This window comes from Helicoverpa zea, chromosome 16 (genome assembly GCF_022581195.2).
Source record: "Helicoverpa zea isolate HzStark_Cry1AcR chromosome 16, ilHelZeax1.1, whole genome shotgun sequence".
NCBI classification, from domain to species: domain Eukaryota; kingdom Metazoa; phylum Arthropoda; class Insecta; order Lepidoptera; family Noctuidae; genus Helicoverpa; species Helicoverpa zea.
This window is the reverse complement of record NC_061467.1, coordinates 9,357,153-9,380,031: the sequence shown is the minus strand read 5'-3', so window position 1 is coordinate 9,380,031 and position 22,879 is coordinate 9,357,153. Positions and strand designations below refer to the sequence as shown.

General features: G+C 36.8%; 1 protein-coding gene across 1 annotated transcript in view; it reads right to left on the bottom strand.

The window, feature by feature from the left end:
- The window catches only part of LOC124637803 (BMP and activin membrane-bound inhibitor homolog), a 76,997-nt gene extending 58,561 nt beyond the window's left edge, over positions 1–18,436 (bottom strand). The window contains exon 1 of the mRNA XM_047174470.1: positions 17,998–18,436. Within this exon, the coding sequence (XP_047030426.1) occupies positions 17,998–18,100 (103 nt within the window). The 5' untranslated portion in view covers positions 18,101–18,436. The remainder of the gene's footprint in view (positions 1–17,997) is intronic.
- Positions 18,437–22,879: the final 4,443 nt, after the last annotated feature.

Here is a 22,879-nt window from a genome sequence, read left to right as displayed (position 1 = left end):
ATAGTTTTGACTACCAAAAAACTGTCGTTCAACGAACTCACTTTTTCATTGTATGTTGATTTATAGTTTTAGATTTCTTCATTTGCAAGAATTAAAATTCTTAGTCTCGTTCACTGTCAATTAAAGTTCTTATCAAAATCTAAATCGGAGATCAAAGGTTCCAATTAATCTTTGATATCGGAAATTCAATTAATCAAAACAACGCTTTGGAATTAATGGTACAAACAAACTACTACAAGCAACAGGCAATAACTTCAGACTCTCAAGGAAACCATTTTACATAACGCAGTGCGTTCCCAAGCCATAGATCAAAACAATGTTTGAAACAGTACAAGTCTAAGTAAACTAATTTAGGTCGCAAGGTTGGCTTAGCAAAATATGGGCGCCGGGTCGAGGCCGGAGCCACAAGCTGTGCGGTTAAGAACGCGAAACGTGTGAACGCATTTACAGCAATGTTAACAATGCACTATCATAATTTGATGAGATTATAAATGAGAAAATTTCACCCGAGTTTCCCACAGTAAAATATAGTCACGCGATATTTAATTTAATGAAACGCGGCAACACGACGCCACAATGCGCCCACGCCACCGCCGGCGACTGCCAATCGCAAATAAGAAAATATAAAGACAACAATAGTCGCAAACTAGAGAATTACGCGGCTCGTATATATAAAATGCGAATATAATAATGCGTAATTACGGCTTTAATGAATAAATTATGAGTACAACGTGGTGCGCCGCGGGAAAAAATAGCGCTCTAAGTGCGGCGCCGGCGCCAGCGGCGGCGCAAGGATAAGCCTTGCACGCGCACACCTCATCCGCAAATAGCGACAGTAAACATGCAATAATATTCCTTAATGCACCAACATAAAGCTGTAATTAACAAACTAACTGCTGAAAATACGACGTTGTTAGACAAACGTCGGATTCTGAATGCGCTCATGCGACCGTAGCGAGTCATTACGATACTTTGAAAGTGTTACTCTATAAAAACAAACCAAACTACACTCTAATCCTGTGATATAAAGTCTCTATCGCAATCGATTACGTACTCGGAAATGTGCTCTATCCTTTTCTTTGAGCATAGAAGTAAGAGAGAAGGAAAGAGTAAAAAATATATCCGCGAGCGCAGTGTTCCCGTTCATTTTGACACGTTACATGAAGCAAGCGAAGTGATAAATATCTTAGTTCGGACAGATGCCCTGGCTAGTACGTAAATTCAATTTAATGCAACTCCCAGCGACAACGCGGAAGCCGAGCCGGCTTTAGATACGAACATAAAGTAGGCGTGTGAGAACCGACAGTCGAGCACCCAAATCTTGTGGACAAACCACTTGAAAACTCCACTGCAGATGAACAATAGACACTTAAAAGCATACTTACACCAAACCAAATAAAGACCCAAACGTAAGATGTCCTGGGAAACTCTGTAGTTTTAAATCCATCAACTTAAGCAATGTAACTTTGAGTTTATATATTTTAATCGGCAGCAGGTGCGGTTGAAAGACGAAAAACATAAATTCTGATTCGATAACAGATGTTGGCCAGCCGTCGACCATACTTGATGTAAACGTTCATTATTTGGAGCATAACGCTTTATGTAACCTGAAATAATCCGAATCCGAGGGGTCGGCTAACAAAACAAATGATGTAATTTTTATCAGAGAGGAATGAAATCACCGCCTCACAATCAAATCGTAAGACAAATAAGCGACCGTACCGGTGTTATCAAATAGAGCCCACGCTCATAATCTCGAAGGTGCCCAAACCTCTTAAGTGCCATCCTGCGGCCGAGTTTTATTATCTCGGGTCTTGAGGCACCGCTATCTTTGGATGTTGTCCTTATTCCACAAAAACTACAAAACCTTATCAACGTACACGAACCTCGACTTAAGTCGGTCCCTATTTTTACTGGTTCGACGAAGCTTTTAGCCGTATCGGAGCGGTCCCAACCCCGCCGAGATTTATAACCGTCTGGTTCGATTTACAGGTCGGCGGAAGTCTACATTAGGTAACGGAAACCTGTGAGTGCTCCTGATGGTAATTTTAGACGGTAAAAGCCAAGCGACATTGCAATCGAGAACCACTTCTAGATAATTGAAGTGGAGGGCGTAAATTTCGAGTGAGGATGAAATGGATGATATAGAACGAGAGTTCAAACAGATCCTTTTTAATTGCTCCCTTTAGCCAGGATGAAAACAGACAATTATTATCGAATGATAAAAGCTGATAGCGAATACAAAAGATATGACTAAGAGGTTCGTATAAATAGTTCACTGCAATTAGAGACCAAAAAGTAGGGAACGTTAATTTAGAATTTTATGAGAACCGTTCCTATTGGTTGCTCTTAACTTGATTGAAGATAGTGTGGCCGAGCTCTTGAAGTTCCATTAAGGGTAATGAGTGTCCAAGGAATGTCAAGTGACACTGTATGATGGAGTGGCGTGAGGAGCGCCGCTGACAGGTACACGATGAGTCAGCGACAAACATAGCACAAAGAACTAACAAAGGGAACGAATAACGAAACAATGTGGACGAAATGTTGTAGAAACTTTAAGACATTAATGCGGTGAAACACCAGTTATAAGTCTTATTATAGCGGCCCTAAAGATATACGCAACATTATTTGCAGCGACAACGGTGTGCTCGTGTAGGCAGGTAAGCAATTAACAAGTCGAGTAAAGCATAGAAATTGGCGGCAACAGTAAATGGAGATAATTTACTAGATCTAGTACTAAGCTTTCGAGACTCGGTGGGCTATTAATCACTTACACCGACACGCTAATGGCGAGTACACCGTAATTAACTTCCCGACCACACGAAGCAGATCCAGAAACAATATTTCAAATGGACGTAAGGCCACTCGAGAAAGGCAAAAAGCCCCAGGTAGATTGTATGTTTAGAAATTGCTTTGAAAAAATTGCCACCCTTATTTGGCATATATGAGCAGGTAAAGTGTACCTGTTGGGACTGGTCGAGAACAAAAGGGGCTCATAGAGGCGTCAGAGTTAATGGCGGTATGATACAGTGTGGGCGACTAAGTCAATTAGGCCATCCGTCGCCGCCATTCCCGGAATGTCGCCGACAAATGACTGAATACGATAAGACGCTAAGACAAAAGCGTCTGAGAGTCCTTTTTGCCCTTTTTGCTCGCGCCCACCTTTGCCGTTTCTGATAACAGCACCTTTTCTTAATTGAGTTTCTGTGTCCAGTGATTCTTTATCACCGAATCCCATTAGGGGTTTGACATGGGCCAGTAAGTTTATCGGTACAGTTAAGTGCGCACAATCTCGCGTCTGGAAACAAGCGTTTTATTATTGCCGAATTATTCTTGAATTGATAACATTATGAATTATACAAGACTGACGATTTTATTGCTGTTTATTGAGGCGTCGTAGCGGTACCGTGACGGGTGATAAATCTCACTATAAAATCATGTAATACATGCATTAGCATCATCGTGATTTGAGAAATGGCCATTTTCTGTGAATACTTATATGCTGGTTTCCTGAGAATATTCATAATTGTGTCGACAAAGCTGTAAGGTGTATCATGAACTGCATTCACATGCAATTGATATTTCTGTCGATAGCCGCGCATCCGCTGTGTAATTGATAAAACGAAACAACAAATTGTGTTTTAGCATTGACTTCTGAACAACAGCAGTGTGTAGCAGCCGTAAAAGTGAGATAACGCTGTGACTCACGTCACGAGTGCTCACTGCCAGTGCTTTCGTCCCGTGAATAACATCCTTTATGCTTAGTATGTAGTGGTGTTCCACATTTCCGTTATTCTTTTTGATTCTGATTTTCCAGATGCCACCGCTCTGTAGTCACGGCTTGAATCTTGATCTCATTTTGGAACTGAAATCATTTGATGTTTTTGGCTCACATTCAAGAGCATCAGTATTTTTAATTCGAATAGTGTACTTCGATTATACAATAGGCATGATGACAGTAATCAAAAATCATTAAAATAATATATTTATTAAATTAAACTTGAAGCTTGGAATATAAAACGCGCATTGTTTTCTTTATTAATAATGTGATTAATATGTATTTTTATAAAATAAAATTACGAAATAAGGCAATCCGCCATGATATCTTGAACACCAATCAGAGCTCGTGACGTCATTTCTCAAAACAACTCGCGCGAAAGCGCGCGAACGTCACATTTCGTTATTGTGAACTTCCACTGCGATCTTTGTTTTTAATTAATTTATTGTTTATAACACGAGTTATTGAGGAGCCCGGATTTATCAAGGCAAACAGCGCTAATTTGCCTAAAATTGATATCATAATGCTGGGAAAGTTTTTGGCATCAAATAAAGATTTTTGTTCAGCTGAATTTAGAAATGTTAAAACTTCCATGTAAGTATACTAGTTTAATTAAAAAACAATGAGAGATGAAACCTAACCTCGAAATAGTTATTTACATTATAAACTATGCTAGAATCTAGAGAACTATGTAATAACTTACATCAAAGTGATCTTCACAAAAATAAAGTTGTACCCTGGGCAATATTGCTTTTGAATCTCGCCTTGCAAGTTTCCACCACTTGCCACTTGTTTCGTACTTTTTTTATTGTGAGGAACGTACACAAATAACTCATCAGGAGTTGTTTTGGATGTGTTCTTACACTGGGGGACCCCACAACACCTATGCCCTTTCGAATTCATATTTAATAACACAAAAAACTTAATTATTGCACGAGCGTTGTTTACAATTGCGTCTTGTAATTTCAGTTGTGACGTCACAAGTGACGACATGACACTGACAAGCGTTTTCGCGTCGGATTCAAAGTGGACAGAGAAAAATGCAATTATTTGATAAAAAAACTTCGCATTTTCTTAAAATTAATGATTTTTCATATAAAATAGACATATACCTACATCATACAAAGGAATTTAAAAATTTGTCATCATGCCTATTGTTAAATATTGGAGGAAACATCTTAGTTTTCGTTTAGGAACGTTGAGTGTGGTCATAAAATAGTTGGTTTGTACGCGTTGCGTTCGTGAGGTAGGGGTTTTATTTGTAAGGGAATGTAACCGGTAATACTTAAAGTAATTATAGAAGGCAATAAACCTTCTTGCGGCTATATTGTTGCCGGGTATTGAAGATGCAATCTGCGTACTCACTGGCATTTGACCCGGGACTATTGCGTTTATATAGATATTAATTTATTTTATATTGGATTTTGAAATCGGTTTTCTCATATGAAACGAGGTAAATTGTACATGATTAAATGTCCAATTATAGGAGCTTTATGATTTGTGTATTGTGTTGTTGACGAGGGATAATAAATTAGTACTTTCTAGTATAACATTGGCTAGATATTGCACAATTGGTTGTAATGTAAGCCTGTCATTAGATTATCTGATAAGTTCAAATGAATTAGCTATCAACATATCAACTTACACACTTATGTTTAATGATCACGTACTTTCTAGATATCTTCTGAGCTCGAGAATAAACCAAACAGTTTCTTAACTTTAATGACTTATTAATTCATGTAATAGTATTCCAAATAGGAAATCCTATTGCAGGACTAATGTAGCCGGTCAGTTGTTATTATTTATTAATAATAACTTAGATAGCTCCATAAAGTCTTATAGTCACGCAACCATTTCCAAGATTATAGGCAGGTGTAGTATTATAATAGAGGCTAGCCGTCGATTATACAAATAACAACGATATACTGAATTATCTAAATGCCGTATGATTATATGATAGATGATGATGATTATTGAAAACATTATCATCACGTCGTTTTTCCCGAGGGCCTGGGTTTCCACGAACTAGAGCTGGAATGACCTTATTTCAACAATATTTGGGTTGCGTGACAAGATTGTACGGTATAATGTCCTCTACATCAGGTTTCGATTATTTCTAACCTCGACCATCAAAAAAACTTTAAGTAGTCCTCGTTCCAAGTCTGAACACAAAAACCAGACACACACACTCGAAAAGCCCAACAATATTTATTTGTACAACACACTATGAAACAATAGTTCAGTTTGTGCTAAGTCAGCATCGGCGCATTAAAATATTTATAAGGGCCCGTTCCTACTTCGGCCTATTATTTTTTCTACCGAATATAGGCCGTTCGTTGTTACAATAATTGAAACTGCATCGCTTTCTCTTTGTTTGAAAATCGATTGCTTTTTGTTTTTTGACTTTTAAAACAGCTGGCAGTCCTTGTGAGGCGATGAGACAATTATCTCATTCTCGCTTTGACCAATTAACCTAAGGATTCATTTCAACGCTGTCGTATTACTGTTCTTAATGAGTTTTAACGACAATAAAAACATATTTAAATACTGCGAGTTGCGACGTTTTGTCGTCTACCAAAAGTGAGAGTTTTTTTTTTTCTTACAGCACATTTGTGTGCGACTCTGATCCGGGTGTTTGCAGTAGGTACACTGAAGTTTTAAAAATATTTTATTAGACTACCTAATTCTAAGATATTTAAAGTTTCATGCTTATCTGATATCATTGATGTTTTTTTTATAGATATTAGCATTAATTTGTATGCCACGTTTCTAAAAATAATACCTAATGCATATTTTTATTTATTTTTTTTATTTTTTCTTTATTGGCTCGCCAACAATTGTGTACACTCATAATATTACAAAATTAATTATACTATAAATAAACTAAGTGTAACAATTTCTTACAGGTAAGCACAGCATGCGATGTATCACAATAATTTATTTTGCCACATGCACTAAATTGTGGTCCTTAATGTGGGCTAAAAATGGATCAAATGCCAAATAATTATAAATATTTGCATGTTTTAAAGTTAGTAATTTAACACTAAAGAAATGAAGAAAAAAGAAAGATAATTGAAAAATTTATACAGTGTTGAAGGTTATTTTATGGAACTTGCCAAGTGAGTCGGAATGCACATCAACAAGATCACTGTAGCTATTCAATAGCTTACACAGCCGGGGAATGATGGAGCTTGCGCCAAGAACTGTTCTACGGAGTGGGGGATGCAAGGGAGTGATAGGAGCACGAGGGTATCTAGCGGGAACTCTGAATTTAAACTTGCTAAGTAACTGTGGACAGTCTATTTTGCATCGGAGTAGTTTGTATAAGAAAACTGCATCTGTGATTTTCCTACGTCTCTCCAATGAAATTATCTTAAAATGAGCAAGTCTGGCTTCATATGAGCTTTTCTTTTTTGCAACTCCGGATGAAAACGCCAGATGCCAAAGGAATCTTTTTTGTATTCGTTCCAGCCTTAGGTTATGTGTGGCATAGTGAGGTCTCCAGACTGTGCTGCAGTATTCTAGAACGTTACGTACAATGCAATTGTATAGCAGAATCTTTGTGCTACTGCGCCTGAATCCAGCAACGTTCCTAATAACAAATCCCAACATCCTTGAAGCTTTTTTTATGATATTCTCAATATGAGGTACAAATGTGAGTTCTTTATCAAAGGTGACTCCTAAGTCTCTAATTTGTTTAACTTCCTGGATAACAACAGGACCCACGCGATACTCCGATGGTACGAATTTCTTTTTCCTAGTGTATTTCATATGGTAGCACTTTTTTACGTTTAATTCCATGTCATTATCCGTACACCATTGAGCTAACGAGTCGATATCTCTCTGAAGTAATGCAGTATCATCATTTGATTCGATTAATCTGCAAAATTTTAGATCGTCTGCATACATGTAACATTCAGAGAACTGAAGGTAGTTAGGGATATCGTTAACGAACATATTAAATAGAACCGGACCGATGTGAGAGCCTTGTGGAACCCCTGAGGTGGTCTTGTAAGTGTCAGATTGGTAACCATTAACAACGACAAAGAAAAGACGGTTTTCCAGATAAGATTTTAACCAATTATAAAGGGTGCCGGTAATTCCATATGCCGATAACTTGTACAAAAGTATGCTGTGGGGTACACGATCGAAAGCTTTACTAAAATCTGTGTATATTACGTCAAATTGTTTGCCGCTGTCAACGGCATCCACTAACATTTCCGTAAAAGTAACTAAATTTGTACAAGTTGATCTTGAACCTACAAACCCATGTTGAGAAGCGTTTAAATAAAGTTTAAAGTGAGACTGGATGTAGGGACAAATCATGGATTCAAAAACCTTTGCGAGAGTAGATAAGATAGAGATGGGTCTATAGTTAACTATGTTATCATTATCATCAGTTTTATAGATTTTAAACATATCATCATTGCCATTTTCACAGCAGGTTATAATGCTTTGCATCTAAAATGCCACATTTTGTTTTTAAATATGGCGCTAATAAAATCAGTCGTCAAGAGGCTGGTTACATGAAATACAGAGTTTGCTGGAGAGAAAGTCCCGTTAGTTGTATGAAATTGTATTAAATGCAATTTTGACATCGATAAACTAGTAGGATTTGCATACTGGGCGGCATTGACGTATGTTGGCGCCACATAAAGATACCAACTACTAGCTATTCACACCATAGTGGTACTCTAAGTACCTACCATAGTTGTATCGTATGTGCCACCAAGACTTATATGGAATGATGTATATTTGTTCAAATGGCATCTGCCGCACATTTACATAATATATGGACATGTACATGAAGCTTGTTTTGGCTAATGTTTGCAAATGCGCGTCTTGTTTGCTTTGAAATTAGGTAGCGTCATTGTTAATCTTAGGTAGTGTTAGAACGGTTGTGGTAAGTCTAAACACGTACCTATCAAATGCAATATTTACTTTTATTAACATTTTCATAAGAGAAATGAAATCATTCGCACAACCTTGTTATTTTCTCACTATAGAACAAATTACCATGTATCGAGTAATATCAATACTGTTAAACAATTAAAACGTAAACATAGAGGCAATTATACAAATCGCGAATAATAATGAATGCAAATGCTATCAACAGGCGCCCCGCCCACACCTCGACCACTGCGCTTACGGACAGACAAACATTCAATCGTGGGTGCACTAGTAATTGTAAAAGGGAAAAATTTACCGCACAATGGACCATTTAAACTAGTCTCATTGGACAAATAAGATTACCAAACAAGTTTTATTAATACGCTGCCTCAGACGACTGTTTGAATAAAGTATTGGACTGGATTTTAAGTTTTCAAGTCGAATTATTACCACACACGTTGGCATATAGTGGGAATTCGATAATAAGGTGTTATTGTATTATTTTATATCTGCGACCGGTTGCGTAAGTTCCAACTTCCACTATTTTTATTTTACCAAACTAATTCAAATAACAATGATGAAGCTGAATAAAATTTTTATAAAAGAAGTACAGAAAACTTCAAGAAGGTATCTGAGCATACTTCCAGCCAACCTCGATCTAACTTTCACAATAACAAGAACATAAAGCCAGTCAGTCAGGAAAAGTTTTATCAGCAAGTTTTTTGATCCAGACATTCTGACAAATATTTGCTCAAAATGACTCGTCCAATTTGCAAGTTACCAAATAAGTGCGCATGTCGACCAGCCGTCTGACCAAATGAGACCTCTGAATTCCTGCTTGCAAGCTTCGCAAAGGGGTCATTTGAACCTGGGCGCCATGTTCTACAAGCCCTGTATAAGGCAAGACATCTGTGTAAATTATCGGCGCAAACGCATGCCCGATAAATCGTATCATAATTTCAGAATCGTGTCAATTTAATTAATCCACCTTATTGTCAATTAACTGTTAGTTCATTATATTTGACACACTAAGGATTACCAGTTTATTGGTATTTTTACACATAATTGACGTAGGTGTGGATTTGACAGGTCAGAAACGTGTTAATTTTACAAACCAGAATTTGATTGGCTACCCACACATGTTGAAGGTTTCAAGGTTTAATGAATACATAAAATATTTTATGGAAACATCGTAAATATTAGAATTTGGAGATTGAATGTTGTTTTGGTGTTAAGATAGACATCTGCTCACATTTTTGGGTTAATCAAAGTTATGTGTGTTCGCTGTGCTTAAGATGACTCCATAAGAGGAAAACAGCTATAGTGCAATACTTTGATAAAAATCTACACTAGTGGTTAGATATTTGTCGCAACTATTATGATGCTCAAATACGTAGATAAAAATTTCATTTCGTCTTCATTTTCCCGGACACTCAGAAATGTGGGGCAGATAACTTTATTCAGAGAAAATCGTTTCCTTAACACGTATTACAAATTTTAAGCGGAATCTGAACGGAATCCATCATCGATAAGACAACAGTTCTCACGTACGAAGATGTTCAAAGATAAACTAACGCAGCTTAAATTAACAACATAGTCATAGCATCAGACGCAGTAAGGCGATTTGAGAAAACTGGGACACAAGGACTATTTGCCTCCAATTCCTTTGATGAGAAGAAGAAGCTAAGGGATTTGCGGAACTCAGCTGAGTTTTTTGGCAATGTATCGCTTTTCTGAAGAAAGTAAAAACAGTCAGTTTTTACTTTGGGGGTTCAACTTTATTCTTTATCAACCTGCTCTTCTAAGGGGTAAATAGTTTAGTATTTGAAATACGTTTCATCCCATCCAAAAGTTGCCTTGAAAACAATCCTCACAAATGTTAAACAGCAATGAATCTCCGGAACGACGTGTAAACACAAAGTTTGCGGTATTTGCTCCAGTTCCCCACACCTCTATACACTTTATTGAATAATGGCTGACCACCCACGGGAGTAATAAATATTTATAACGGAGTATTTCGAAGAATATGATACTTCCGTGCGAACGAGCCAAGCGCATGCTGAGTTCACGATGTGATGATGAAAATATTCGCACAACAACCGCAGTTGCGAATGATATTACGGGGAAAATGAAATCAGCAGAAATCTTTTCCAGCTGCCGGAATACTGTGCCCTTTTTAGGATAGCCTTCATAAATATGTTTGTTTATGTTCATTTTTTTTATTCAACTCAAAATCCTAACAGATTATATATCAATGATATTTGAAAAAAAAAATACACAAATAAAAACTGTGATTAATAAACCAATTCAACATCATAACTACAACATTATAACATTATAGTAACTACAACTCGATTCCTTGTACCTAATACCGGTTTCTAATCACTCCTATCCGTTATACAAGGTTTATTTTTCATACCTAATTGATATTCAATAATGAGGGACCACCAAGTTGCGCCGACGCAATAAATCACCCGTCGAGGAAGGCCGAGTTGCCTGCTAACTTGCTAACTACTTTGCATTGCTAGTTGACGGGGCATCGATCAAGCTCTGCGGAGTACTAAACGCACAACGGTATTACATTTTTGAGATGGCAGATACAATACCTAGTGCAAAGTAAGGGTGTGTTACTTATTTTCTTAAGATAATTAAATGGATATCTTAAACCACATCGAGTTGAACGTTGAATCATTCCTCTAACACAGAAATTACTTGTATAATTTATTACTGCGCCTGTCAGTTTTAAATCTAGACCCTCAAATGTCTAGACAGCAGTCAACGTTAAGACGCCCATATGTGGTAGACCTTTGATGGGTAACGTATTTGTATATGAATTTACATATAGCCATACATAATCATACTTGTGATGCTTGACGGGTAGAGCAGTTTGGATGTGTTGAAGCAACACTTGAAATCGCGTACGGAATAATTATGCAGCATAGAAAAATTCTAGAAACATCTTCCATTCCGAATACACAATATTCGACAAAGGAGGTGCATAGGTAACATTGTTTAATGTTACCAAGCAAATAATGCCAAAATGTTTGCTTATAAACGTGAATTGAGTAGAGCATAAAGTTGCAGCTGCGATGTGAATTTTGACGTCAGAGAAAGCAATATTCTCCGCCGAACATCGAATGGATGTCTGAAAGGTGCGTCATGCATTACTTTTCTTTTAATAGACTTGAGTTTACGAGTAAATAGTTTTATAGCTAAGGCTTCGAAGTGTGTTATACAGTCACCTTCGTCGGCGAGTGGCATAGTCGCCACACGCATACATATGGCCTGCTTAGCAAGTGCATTGCAACAACACCGTGACATGCTGGATTAATGCTCTATTTGCACGGCCCTGACAGCCGTCGACTTAATGTATCCAATGCGCCTATACTCGAATGTCAATTTATTTTTATGCGGGGTGTTAGGTAATTCTTAGAAAACCCCGCACCCAGTTACGGATCATGAAAGCGGCGATCATAAAAACAAACATGTTTAAGGTAATTATAATGGAGTTAATTAATTGTGAGGGCACCGACGCATGACGTCCGGGTTGCGCCGCGGTTGGAGTGTGAATGGCTGAAAACCGCGGATTGTCGGCGCAGGCGCCGCTGGCGCCACACTTCCGGCTTGTAGCGGAAGTCAGCTGCAACTATCGTTCGTTATGCACTACTAGCCCTGTTGTATTTCATTTTAACCCGTATCAGTTTACCTGTTATAATTTGTCGGCTACTGGTCATGATATTGGCTAACAAAAGTTGCTTACACCTGTGTGACTGCTATTGTATTCAGTCATAAATAAATTTACATTGAATTTAAACCAAAATTACAGTAGGCGGCCAATTTAGGTACAGACATTACGAACCTGATATAATTACGATGATGATGGAGTAGTGCTCCTTAAACAAAACTAAATATAGAGCAAAGATTCAGGGTGATTTCACGTGAAAAATAAGACTTGAAATATTCTGATGCGTTTCGTGGAAGACTCTTGGCCCCATTAAATTTCAAGAAGCAATTCTTTGTTAGCACGTTGTGTGACGCATACAGTCAAACACACGCATCTATTTCGTATAGCTAACATAATCGCTAGCGCCATTGTTTGAACAAGTACTAAAGACTAAATGGAATTAGCTTTTATGTGCTTAGTACATTTAACAGTAATAAATTAAGCACATATTTACTTGGATAAGGCGAAACTAAAGGCCGAAGGGATTAATTTGTAGTCGAAGATAAGATTAAATTAGATTTGCATAGTCTTGGTTTGTGGAGTCTTGAAAAAGCAAATTCAGATAAAGAAAACCCTTATACGCGTTAAGAACCTGCAAGCAAGCTTCATTTCATAGAAAAAACACTATACATATTTTGGAGCTACCCTTTCAACATCCCATGAAACAGTATCTGTTTTCTGCGGTTCCACCTCCATCCGTGGTATCTTGTGGGAACTATAATATAGTGTGTTCCTTAACTCAAGCTCAAAATTGGTCAGCGGGATCCCAACTTCCCATTTGGAATATAAGTCTCAGATGATTCAGATTCTCTTGTTCTTATTGATCAGTATATTGATTTTCAATTTTGTTAAGAATTCAAAGTATGACTGCTTGATTACACAATTAACGACCGTTGAGAATGTCTTCCGATTGGTTTTGGATTGTTTCGTTTGGTTACGCTAAAGTTTTTTCTTCATTCATAGACTGAGCGAAGAGAACAAGCCATGACTGAGTGGAGCATTTTCGATTTCTTATGCCTTTATTTTGTATTGATTTTTGATAAGAGTTTTAATGAAGGAACTGTTCATTGGCTTTTGATTGCGTATCGATAGTTGCTTCATATACTATAGTTATAGAACACTTAAATTTTTTTATATATTTGTGACTCATTCTAGGTCTCACGTTTTTGAACAAATCGCTCTATTTCGATTTTTTCTATATCGTATCTAATCTAATGTGACTATTCTAACTGGCTCCATGTAAAACATGTGTCATTCCTTGTCTACGAACAGTGACTAATCACTTTATCCCTTAGGAACTCGTTTATCTCATACATTAAACACTCGCAATATATCTAAAGCAAATAAATAAAGCAAACCCCGCACAATTTGTTCGCGCAGGTGCATTTTACAACATCTGTCTTCGCTCCATATTGACGAATGTTACATAAAGGCACCAATAAAAAGCTTTACTTATGACATCCCGAGGGCTCAATAGGCCCTCTGTGCACCCGCGTCCATTCCAAAACGAACCTTAGCTGAACCAGATACAGTTCAAAATTGGATGGAGTCTGTTTATCAAGTGATCACCGCGTCTAGTATTTTGGCGCCAGACAACGGTTAAACGGTCTCAACTACCCTTCGTCTGGTATGAGCAATAGTTACTTAATTATATTGTGACATGCGAACGGATTTTCGGGGGTTGTGACGTCATCTCCCCAGGGTACATACCTGAAACAAAAAAGTATATTTTTGAGAATTTCTCGTGATATATCCAACCATACTTCTAACTGTAAATAAGACCTATTGAATCTTAAAAGGGTGGAACCGTCAATAGAACCGTAATCATTTTCCGTCCATTATACTGTCTACGTGCTAATAGACATGTGGGCATAATACAAAGAACTCTTCACGCATAGGAACAACTGAATAGGTTTATTGGAATTATGTCTAGACTGTAGACCTATCCAGGCATTGCTATTTACTTTATCTGTAACAAGACTTGTTTTGAAATAATAGTCTATTTTATGTTATGTTTTCTGTCTTATTTACCATCTATATTATCTAAGATTCTTCTTAAAGTACATATTCTTCATCTTTACTTGTTCCATATGTTTTTTGAAAAACATTTTCGACTTTATGACTGAAACCTCTACTTCAAACACGGTACTTAAATTTTTAAAAAGCCCCAAAGCCCGTAATATAGTTGGAGCAAAGCACTCAAGTTCCAAAATCTGTGCTTTACAAAAAGTGGGAGCATGTGGCGGCGCGCCGGGAGTCGGGCGCCGATGACGTCATGGGAATCCACCCGTGAATTACTAATGAGGAGCCGTGGGGGCCACTAAATAGATAATTGTACAGAAAGTACTCAATACAAAGACTATGAAATACTTTTTGACTCAATATGTCCCATGCATGACTGGAGAAAGGAAGCAATCAGAAGATGACATAAAGCAAGACAGTTCTCACATGAATTAATTCTGGTTTTCTTTTCATGGGACATTACGATTAAGTTTGCCAGGTTCGGCAGATGAGGAGATTGTGAGTTATAGCGATTAGAATCTATTGTCTTAGAAGTTTCATTTCTCATTAGCATCAGGATCAAACCGTAAACTACCGAAACTTGGCCTAGTAAGTCTCGTAAGGTTGTCAGGGTGGGTTTTTTGTATTCCCTTATGTTTTGTTACCCATGCTGTGTAGTGCGACGTTCTGTTGTGTCTATTGCCCTTAATTACCGCCTTTCCACCGATAGGGACAGTTTTTAATGGTAGAACCGTGTAATGCTTTAATTAGTTACAGAATTGGACAATTTGTGACCCGATAGGAAGAGACTATCTAGGAAAACGATTGATAAGTTTTTTTTGGAAAAGTTCAAAGAGTGAAAAATTGTTCTGCTTAAGCAGGAAACCCGTCAAAGTTCAGCAACTACAAGATTTTTTCGAACAACATTTTACATGATTACCCATACTTATTACGTTAACATTGTCATGTCGATTTTACGCTAGACTCATTGCTTTCGAAATAATGAACGACTTCTTTAATAATGGACGCGTGTAATTAGATGTTACTACATAGTCACAATAACATGTTACTAGTTACATAGTTAAACGCAATCATTGCGATCCGCTGACATCAATGAATACTGTCTTACATAGTTATGACAATGTGAAATTATACCTATGACTTGTTTGTAGTTTTATAGTTTTGAAACTTTTTTCTTACTTCAGCAATCATACATTATATTTAATTTTTATTTTATGATACTCGATGAAGCAATATGACAAGAAAATAACATATGATCGTTATGAACGATTAGTTGATTAGGCATGCCTAATAGGACCTACATAATTATCTCTAATTCAACAGTTAAAAGATTGATTTGTCTGCATAACATATGACTAAACTTGTTTACACAAACAGCAACAAGTAACCCTTGATAAGTATTAAGTAGATAGGTAATTTGGCACAATTATGACATTATGAAGTGTGTTCAACCGTTTCGGACGGCGCCAAGTCTGAGCCTTATCTGATCATTGATAGGCTATCGGTTTTAATGACGTCATGACTGTCAATTCCCCGTCCATTGATGATACGTAATCACAAGTATGACGATAGTATTATCATGCAATACTGAAGTTAAATAAATTGCATCCTGTTTGATAGTCGTGGACTTATTTTGAGAAATGTGCTAATAAGAAATTTGTTGGAGTTTTTTACTAACAAGTCAAGCATGATCGTGATTTTTAACTATTATATTAGTGTTTAGGTATATATTGGAGATTAGATTTTGATTGATGAATGATACATCATTCTTTGTAAGCAATTTCTGATTAGTTATAGGTACAGTTATCGGCACGGATATCGAGCCATGACCTTCACCTGCGCAGAAGCGATTTACTGCCTTATTGACTTATGCGTACGGGTGCGCAAAGCGATCCCCACTCTTCAGCCGAGAGCCCAATATCCGTGCCGGTATCTGTACCTATTTGTTAAAATCTAATGTATCTATAAATAAAGTCCCCTAGGGCTTGAAAGAGGCGTTTTATTTTTCGTAGAACTTGCAAGTTGTCGGGTTGCAAATTAGTTGCTGAAAGATGCAATTTTTAACTAAGATTTCTGTACTCATAGCTGGTTACTAGTAAGGCGACGCGTTAAATGGCCTACCTTCAGAAAGGCAAAATTATTTGACGAGAATTCTACTGAAGAGAATAAGCGGTGCAAGTGCGAGCGCCGCGCTGCGTCGGCGCCCGTTCTCGCAAAATTATCGCCCTAGCAACAATATCTTATCAATATCGCTTATTTCATGATGATGAGCTTGTTTTTAGACGATTGGACCTTTTGGGTTTTGAGTTGAGTGGTAAAGTTACTCATTACTTTATTAAATACTAGCCGTTTCACCCGCGTCACGTTGGGAACTACTGCCTGTTCCGGGATATACCTATCTATAGCCTATGTAACTCAGAAATGGCGTAGCTTTCTACCAGTAATGTTTCCTATTTATTAAATTAGTACACAAGTATTGATTTAACCATTAAAAGAAGGATTACTTACTAACTTCTAGCGATCATTAAATAAAACCTAGCAACGTGTAACTACAAACTTTCTTTCTACTAAAGCTACTTAACTAATAACGGCACAAGAAAGCAAACAAAAGTTAATTACCTACCTAGCCCAGACGACCATTTACCGGGACCAATGAACGAATGAAACAATGCTTATTGTGAACCATTGTTTAGACTTTAAAAGCCACTCGAAAATATCTTGAGTACGGCGCCATTTTCTAAAAACGCCCTTTCTCAGGTAAGACTCTAAACATAGACAATTAAAAAGTCGTCTGCGATCTTTATGGCAACGAAAGAGAACTCTACGCGATTTTAGAATTTGGCGTCAGAATTCAAGATGGGAATTAGACGGATAATAGGTAGGATGGATAATTGAATGCAAATTGAATTGAAACAGGAAATTTAGGTGATCTAGTAGACCAGTTAGCTACAAGTCTACATAATAAAGTAGATAATTACGCAAGTTAATGCTAATTAACCAGTCATTCTCAGTAAGTAGGTGCCGACTTATTATCGTCAAACCATTTCAAACATATTAGTAAATAGGTGTTATTTTCTTCAGACCTAATTAGCGAAGTATGTTCATTAGTTTATGAGTAATTAAAAAGATAGGTAGGTTATGATATTGGCGGCTTTTTTTCATGAAAAAATATAGATATTGTGTATGAAACTGATGTATCTAGTTAGATATTCAGTGACCTCGGACGATAAGACATGAACTCGACCTCAGATCGTTGGCGTAAAAATCTTACAAACTCTAATTATTAAGTACGTACCGTTTTAAATTAAGAAGGTACCTACCTATTACAAGTTGATTCGGAAAATAAGGGCTTTCGGTCTGGTGTTGGGAATTTGGGATACTGAAAACATACCACCCCATGCAGTCACAGACATCGATTTTTATTCAAGTTTTGTATTTGGAACCATCAACAAGGGCTGTCAAATGTTTGTTTTGTTTAAAAAGTTTGATTGTTTATGTACCTACAACTATAATAGGTGCCTACTCTTTCAAATTATAAATAGTGTAATATATCAAATAAATCGTAAATTATGATAATTTTTACCTGTCAATCCAAGGTCCGTGGATTCCGATGAGGCCTCGCTGGATGCCGCTGACAACTGGTACAAAACCAACAGTAAACACACGCAAACATTGACTACCGCCATTGCCGACTCAATTACTTCTTATTGTTACTAATAAACACTATACAGTCACCATAACGACTATCGTTAACAGGCTAAAACCATTCCAAAAGACACTGCTCAAGTCATCACCAAAATGGACTACAAACTAAAAATATCACTAAAATAAACTAATATTACTTTATTTATATCACAGTTACTGTTATTTACACATCAATCTATAACTATAAACGTTTTTATACGGCACTGTTCAAAAAATTGTTTAAAGCACGTGAATTTTATGACAAAATATTGAACACGCGTTCACGAACGGCAAAAACGCACGAGCGCAACCCACTCACATTGGCGATCAAAGCTCGACTGAATGAATGAAAGGAACGACGCGATGAGCGAGCAAGCGCATCGGTTTGCCGGCTAGTAGGGATGCGATGCGATTAATAGTAGCAATTATCGACTTTGATTTTCAGCCGGAATTTTAAATAATAAGTGGTTTAAAAATTATCTATGCATAGTGTAATCAACCAAATTTTGAATTCGCTGGTTAAATATGGCAATGCATTTTATTTACGAAAAATGTTTTTATCAAAGCCTATTAACACATTTATTGTCAAGATTTCGGTCAAATAGTTTGATTGCTATAAAATATTATTGAAACGGGATTTGATCTGGTTAAATTCATATCAATTTCACTTTCTGATAAAAATATAATTCCAGTATTCATTATGAAAGAAAAACAAATATCGATAATCGATATCAACATTGGGCTCCCAACACCAACTGACTCATACAGAAGAAAGCGCACATCAGTACTGTCATTTGACCTCAAGCGAATTTAGACCTTAAGTTGTTTGAAATTAAGAACTACATTTGTGTGCAGAATTGTGTAAATAAAGCTGAATATACAGTTGTAACTCGCAGGCGCCACTTTTTGCGGTCGGTCGGCGCTACTAGGCGGCCGCGTGGCGTGCATTATTCGTATTATTTACCAAAGTAAAAAGATACGGTAAGTAAAAGAACTGCAACTTTCTACGGCAATAAAAGTAATAATAGTTGTAAGTCAATTGTTTGATAGTTAGGGCTGTTAGGGGAGGTGATTATTGTTGTTTGTTGATCGTTTTAACAAGTTACCTACTAGTGAAATAAATACTCACTTATTTGATAGCTACTTAGGCACCTAATTAAGCTCGGCTAGCTGGTATATTAATTAGTAATACTTACGCTATGTTTATTCTTTATCGAGGGATAGGGCGGCAACCTAGTTATTATTAAGACACCTCACCAAACATCCAGTCTAAAGTTAATTCCCATTGGTTAGCTATTTTTGCTTACACAGAATATGTACATTTGAATTTACATCCAAGTGCTTTAATAAATTGCTCCCTCCTTGTTTCAAATAATTACTTACCTACACCAATAAATGATAAGTTCTTTATATCCTTGTCATCGTCACAATACACAAAAAAGGAAGGCACACAATAAATAAAACAGTGCACGCATTATTTAAAAAAGAACGCGATCTAAAGCTGCGCACACAAGGAGGAAAAAAGAACGAATCTCATGCAACGATGCCTTTGTTTGAGGTAGGAATGCGCTGCAATAGGCCCCGTTGTATGCCTGGCCTTAGGGCTGGCAGGTCTTATTAAAAAAAGCTTAATGAACCTTTTTTTAGATCCAGGACTTTTTTTTAGTTCTGGAATATTGCTATGGATTTTGCGGATTTTATAAATCTGTGACGCATAATGTGTGAGGCTTAACTATGCCGAAAACTAAGTCAATCCATAGCTTTCAAAAGTATTAAAAAAAAACATTGTTCTGCTGGAATGGGATGGCGATAGAGAGATTACGATTTAGATGTCTGCAATAACATCGGTGTTCACCTATTCATAGTTACAACGATTTTTTTACGAAGTAAACTATGCATTATGTGTCCAAAATAATATACATTGTATGTCAAAAAAAAACATTATAGTAGGTATATATATAGGGTGTGTCGTTCACAATCACATTAAATCCTATCGCATATACTTTATGTTATTCTATGGCGAATTGTAAAAAAACTTACCTAATCCATTGAGTGGTTTAACCACAGGAGTCATTTTTCGTTTTTAAAATTTACAACATCATGTGTAAAGCAGAGATAAAGTTAAGAGTATCGAATGTTTTAATCAGTTGACAACTGTCAGTTTTCAAGGGAGGATTTCACTTGTTTGTAATGACTGACTTTTATATGGTGTTCTAATTTTCGCACATTTTTATTATATTTACTTTGTTTGAAAAATTCATTTTTTTATTTATACGTATTTTTCTTTTTCCTTTGTGGTAATCGACATATATTAACCAGTATATTACCGCATTTCATTTAATGTGATTGTGAACGACACACCCGATGTACTTACCTATTTACACTCAATACATATGTCTTCAGTTGTTCTGCCTCTGTAAATTCTAGCCTTATCTCAGTGGCCACACTGCACTGGTTCAGTACATATTTATAATTTACTAGTGGCAACCCTACGGTAGAGCCATGCATATTAATAACCTCTAATGACTCTTTCTCCCGCAGCTACATGTCTGAAATACACAAACGCATTTCCAATTTATAGCAGACCAATAGGTACACAGCACTCATAATTACTATATCTTCAAGCTTGTTATTTTTAGGGATTCTGCAGAGCTGCATACGTTTTTGTATTGAGGTAGGTACATTTAAAGTAAAATTAAGTCCAGCAGAGGCTGAATAAGAGTACGGGATGTTTCAGTGTTTGTTGTTCCAATTTCTAGGAAATCTACTAAATAAGATGGAAAAGTCGAGTGTGTCCAATGAGCTGCAAGTTTGAATCACCTCACAAGCCCTGGTTTTAGAGGCACTAAGTAGTACTTAAGTAGGTGTAATCGGCAAAGTAACATCTTCACTACCTAATCCTCTCTTCTTCTCATCCTCTCATGGCAGTAGCAGTTGCATATGTTCCTAATTCAAATGGTACTGTAAAACGGTAAACAGGTACATCTCACTTCTCCAAATATTAGTCATCTTCCGTTATCAGGCCATAAAAGGGCTTATTTTAATTTGTCTCCCAAAACTGAGTCATGAGTTCTTATTCTTTTGTGAGCACCACTTAGTATTTAAAGACAAGAGCAGTTTCCAAGCTTCTCGTTGTAAAGTTAATTACTTACCTGATCGAAATTCTTGGAAGGCCGCCTTTTTTATACGGGCCAGAGAATCAGCGGTTTGGGTAAAACGCTCGAACTGATTTTACATGCGACAGAAAATAAGAGTAGGAATAAAGATGCCGTTGGCTTCCTATAGCTAAATCATTTAAAAATGAGGATGCTACTTAGATGCTGTTTTCGATATTTTTTATTAGAAGCCATAAAATTGGTGTAGTCCAGATGCAGAATGTTAAGCATTTATGTTCTATGTCGTAAGTTCAGGAATAGACTTGATCCAAGAATCATGCACTCAACCACTATTATATAATCTGAGACTCAACTTACTTTATCCCTATTATTTTACATTTCAAATACATCTCAAATATTTTTGAAGCTATCGAGCTAGCGAGGTGGCGTGTCGTTAAGGTTGCGTCTAGACGGTGCATTTAGCTGGAGCAAGTAAACATGCGCAAGTGACAAGTGAAAAGAGCACGCGGGTGGGTATTTTGCTTTGATACACATGCGAGTCGCTGGACCCGCACGTGTATCTGTGTTTTTAGAATGGATGTAGACTGCGCATTTGCCTCAACATGCGCAAGATACTTGCACCGTGTAAATGCACCATAACTTCGTGGCCACAACCGATGGCGCCGGCCCCCTTGCCTTATCGAATCAAGATAACGTTGAAAAACTTGCCGCCGAACCAACAATAAGTACGGTTTACAACAAAAGCTATTTTTAAACTCCTTTCTTTAATGACATGAAAAAATCGTCTTAGCGAAAACATTTCGTAGAAAATGGAAGATTTTAAAAATGCTTCATAACCTAAATACTATTTAATTTATGAATTGTATATTCTAATTTGATTTTTTAATAATTTCTGTCAATTTACCAATAAATTTTCTATTATGTTTCCTACAGTAGCTAATAAAGATATAAAATGATATAGCTCAAAAGGTCTTGAGCCAAATGGTCTATTCTTTTTTAATGTTTAAAAAAATATTGTATTAGAACGTTCTCTGCAAACTGTATACGGCTATACCGCAAGTCCTGAAAACATGGGAGGTGCATTTTGAGAGAGAGCGGTGCGATAACCGACTAATCTATTTGTTTTAAGTGCAGCCAAATGTGTTATTATCACCCTTGATAACGTTGACAGCTGAGGAACAGAATTATTCTAGCGTTTTATTGAATAAATACATACATACAAACAAGTAGAGTTTTATGTGTTACAGGCACATTTTGAAGGAACTAGTTTGATCACGGATGGACCTTAGGCTAATATGCCTTCTGCGATCTTTAGGCTAATAAACCTGAAAGAATTTTCCTGTGATGAGTGCGGTCAACTTGTGGCTTTCCTATTGGGCCAATTACATTAACACTTACTAGGTCCGGTTTACTTAAAAAATACTTTGAAACTTGAACGCAAAATTTCGTAGTAAATAGTTGTTTAAAAAACTTTTTACAAAAAAATAAAACCGACTCCCAAAAACACTGAAAAGCAAAAAAAAACTATTCTTAGGTGCATCGGCCTAGAAGTCGGTGTCTAATGGATGTAACTAAGTTTATAACGCCACCGACTTCTAGGCCGATGCACCTAAGAATAGTTTTTTTTTGCTTTTCAGTGTTTTTGGGAGTCGGTTTTATTTTTTT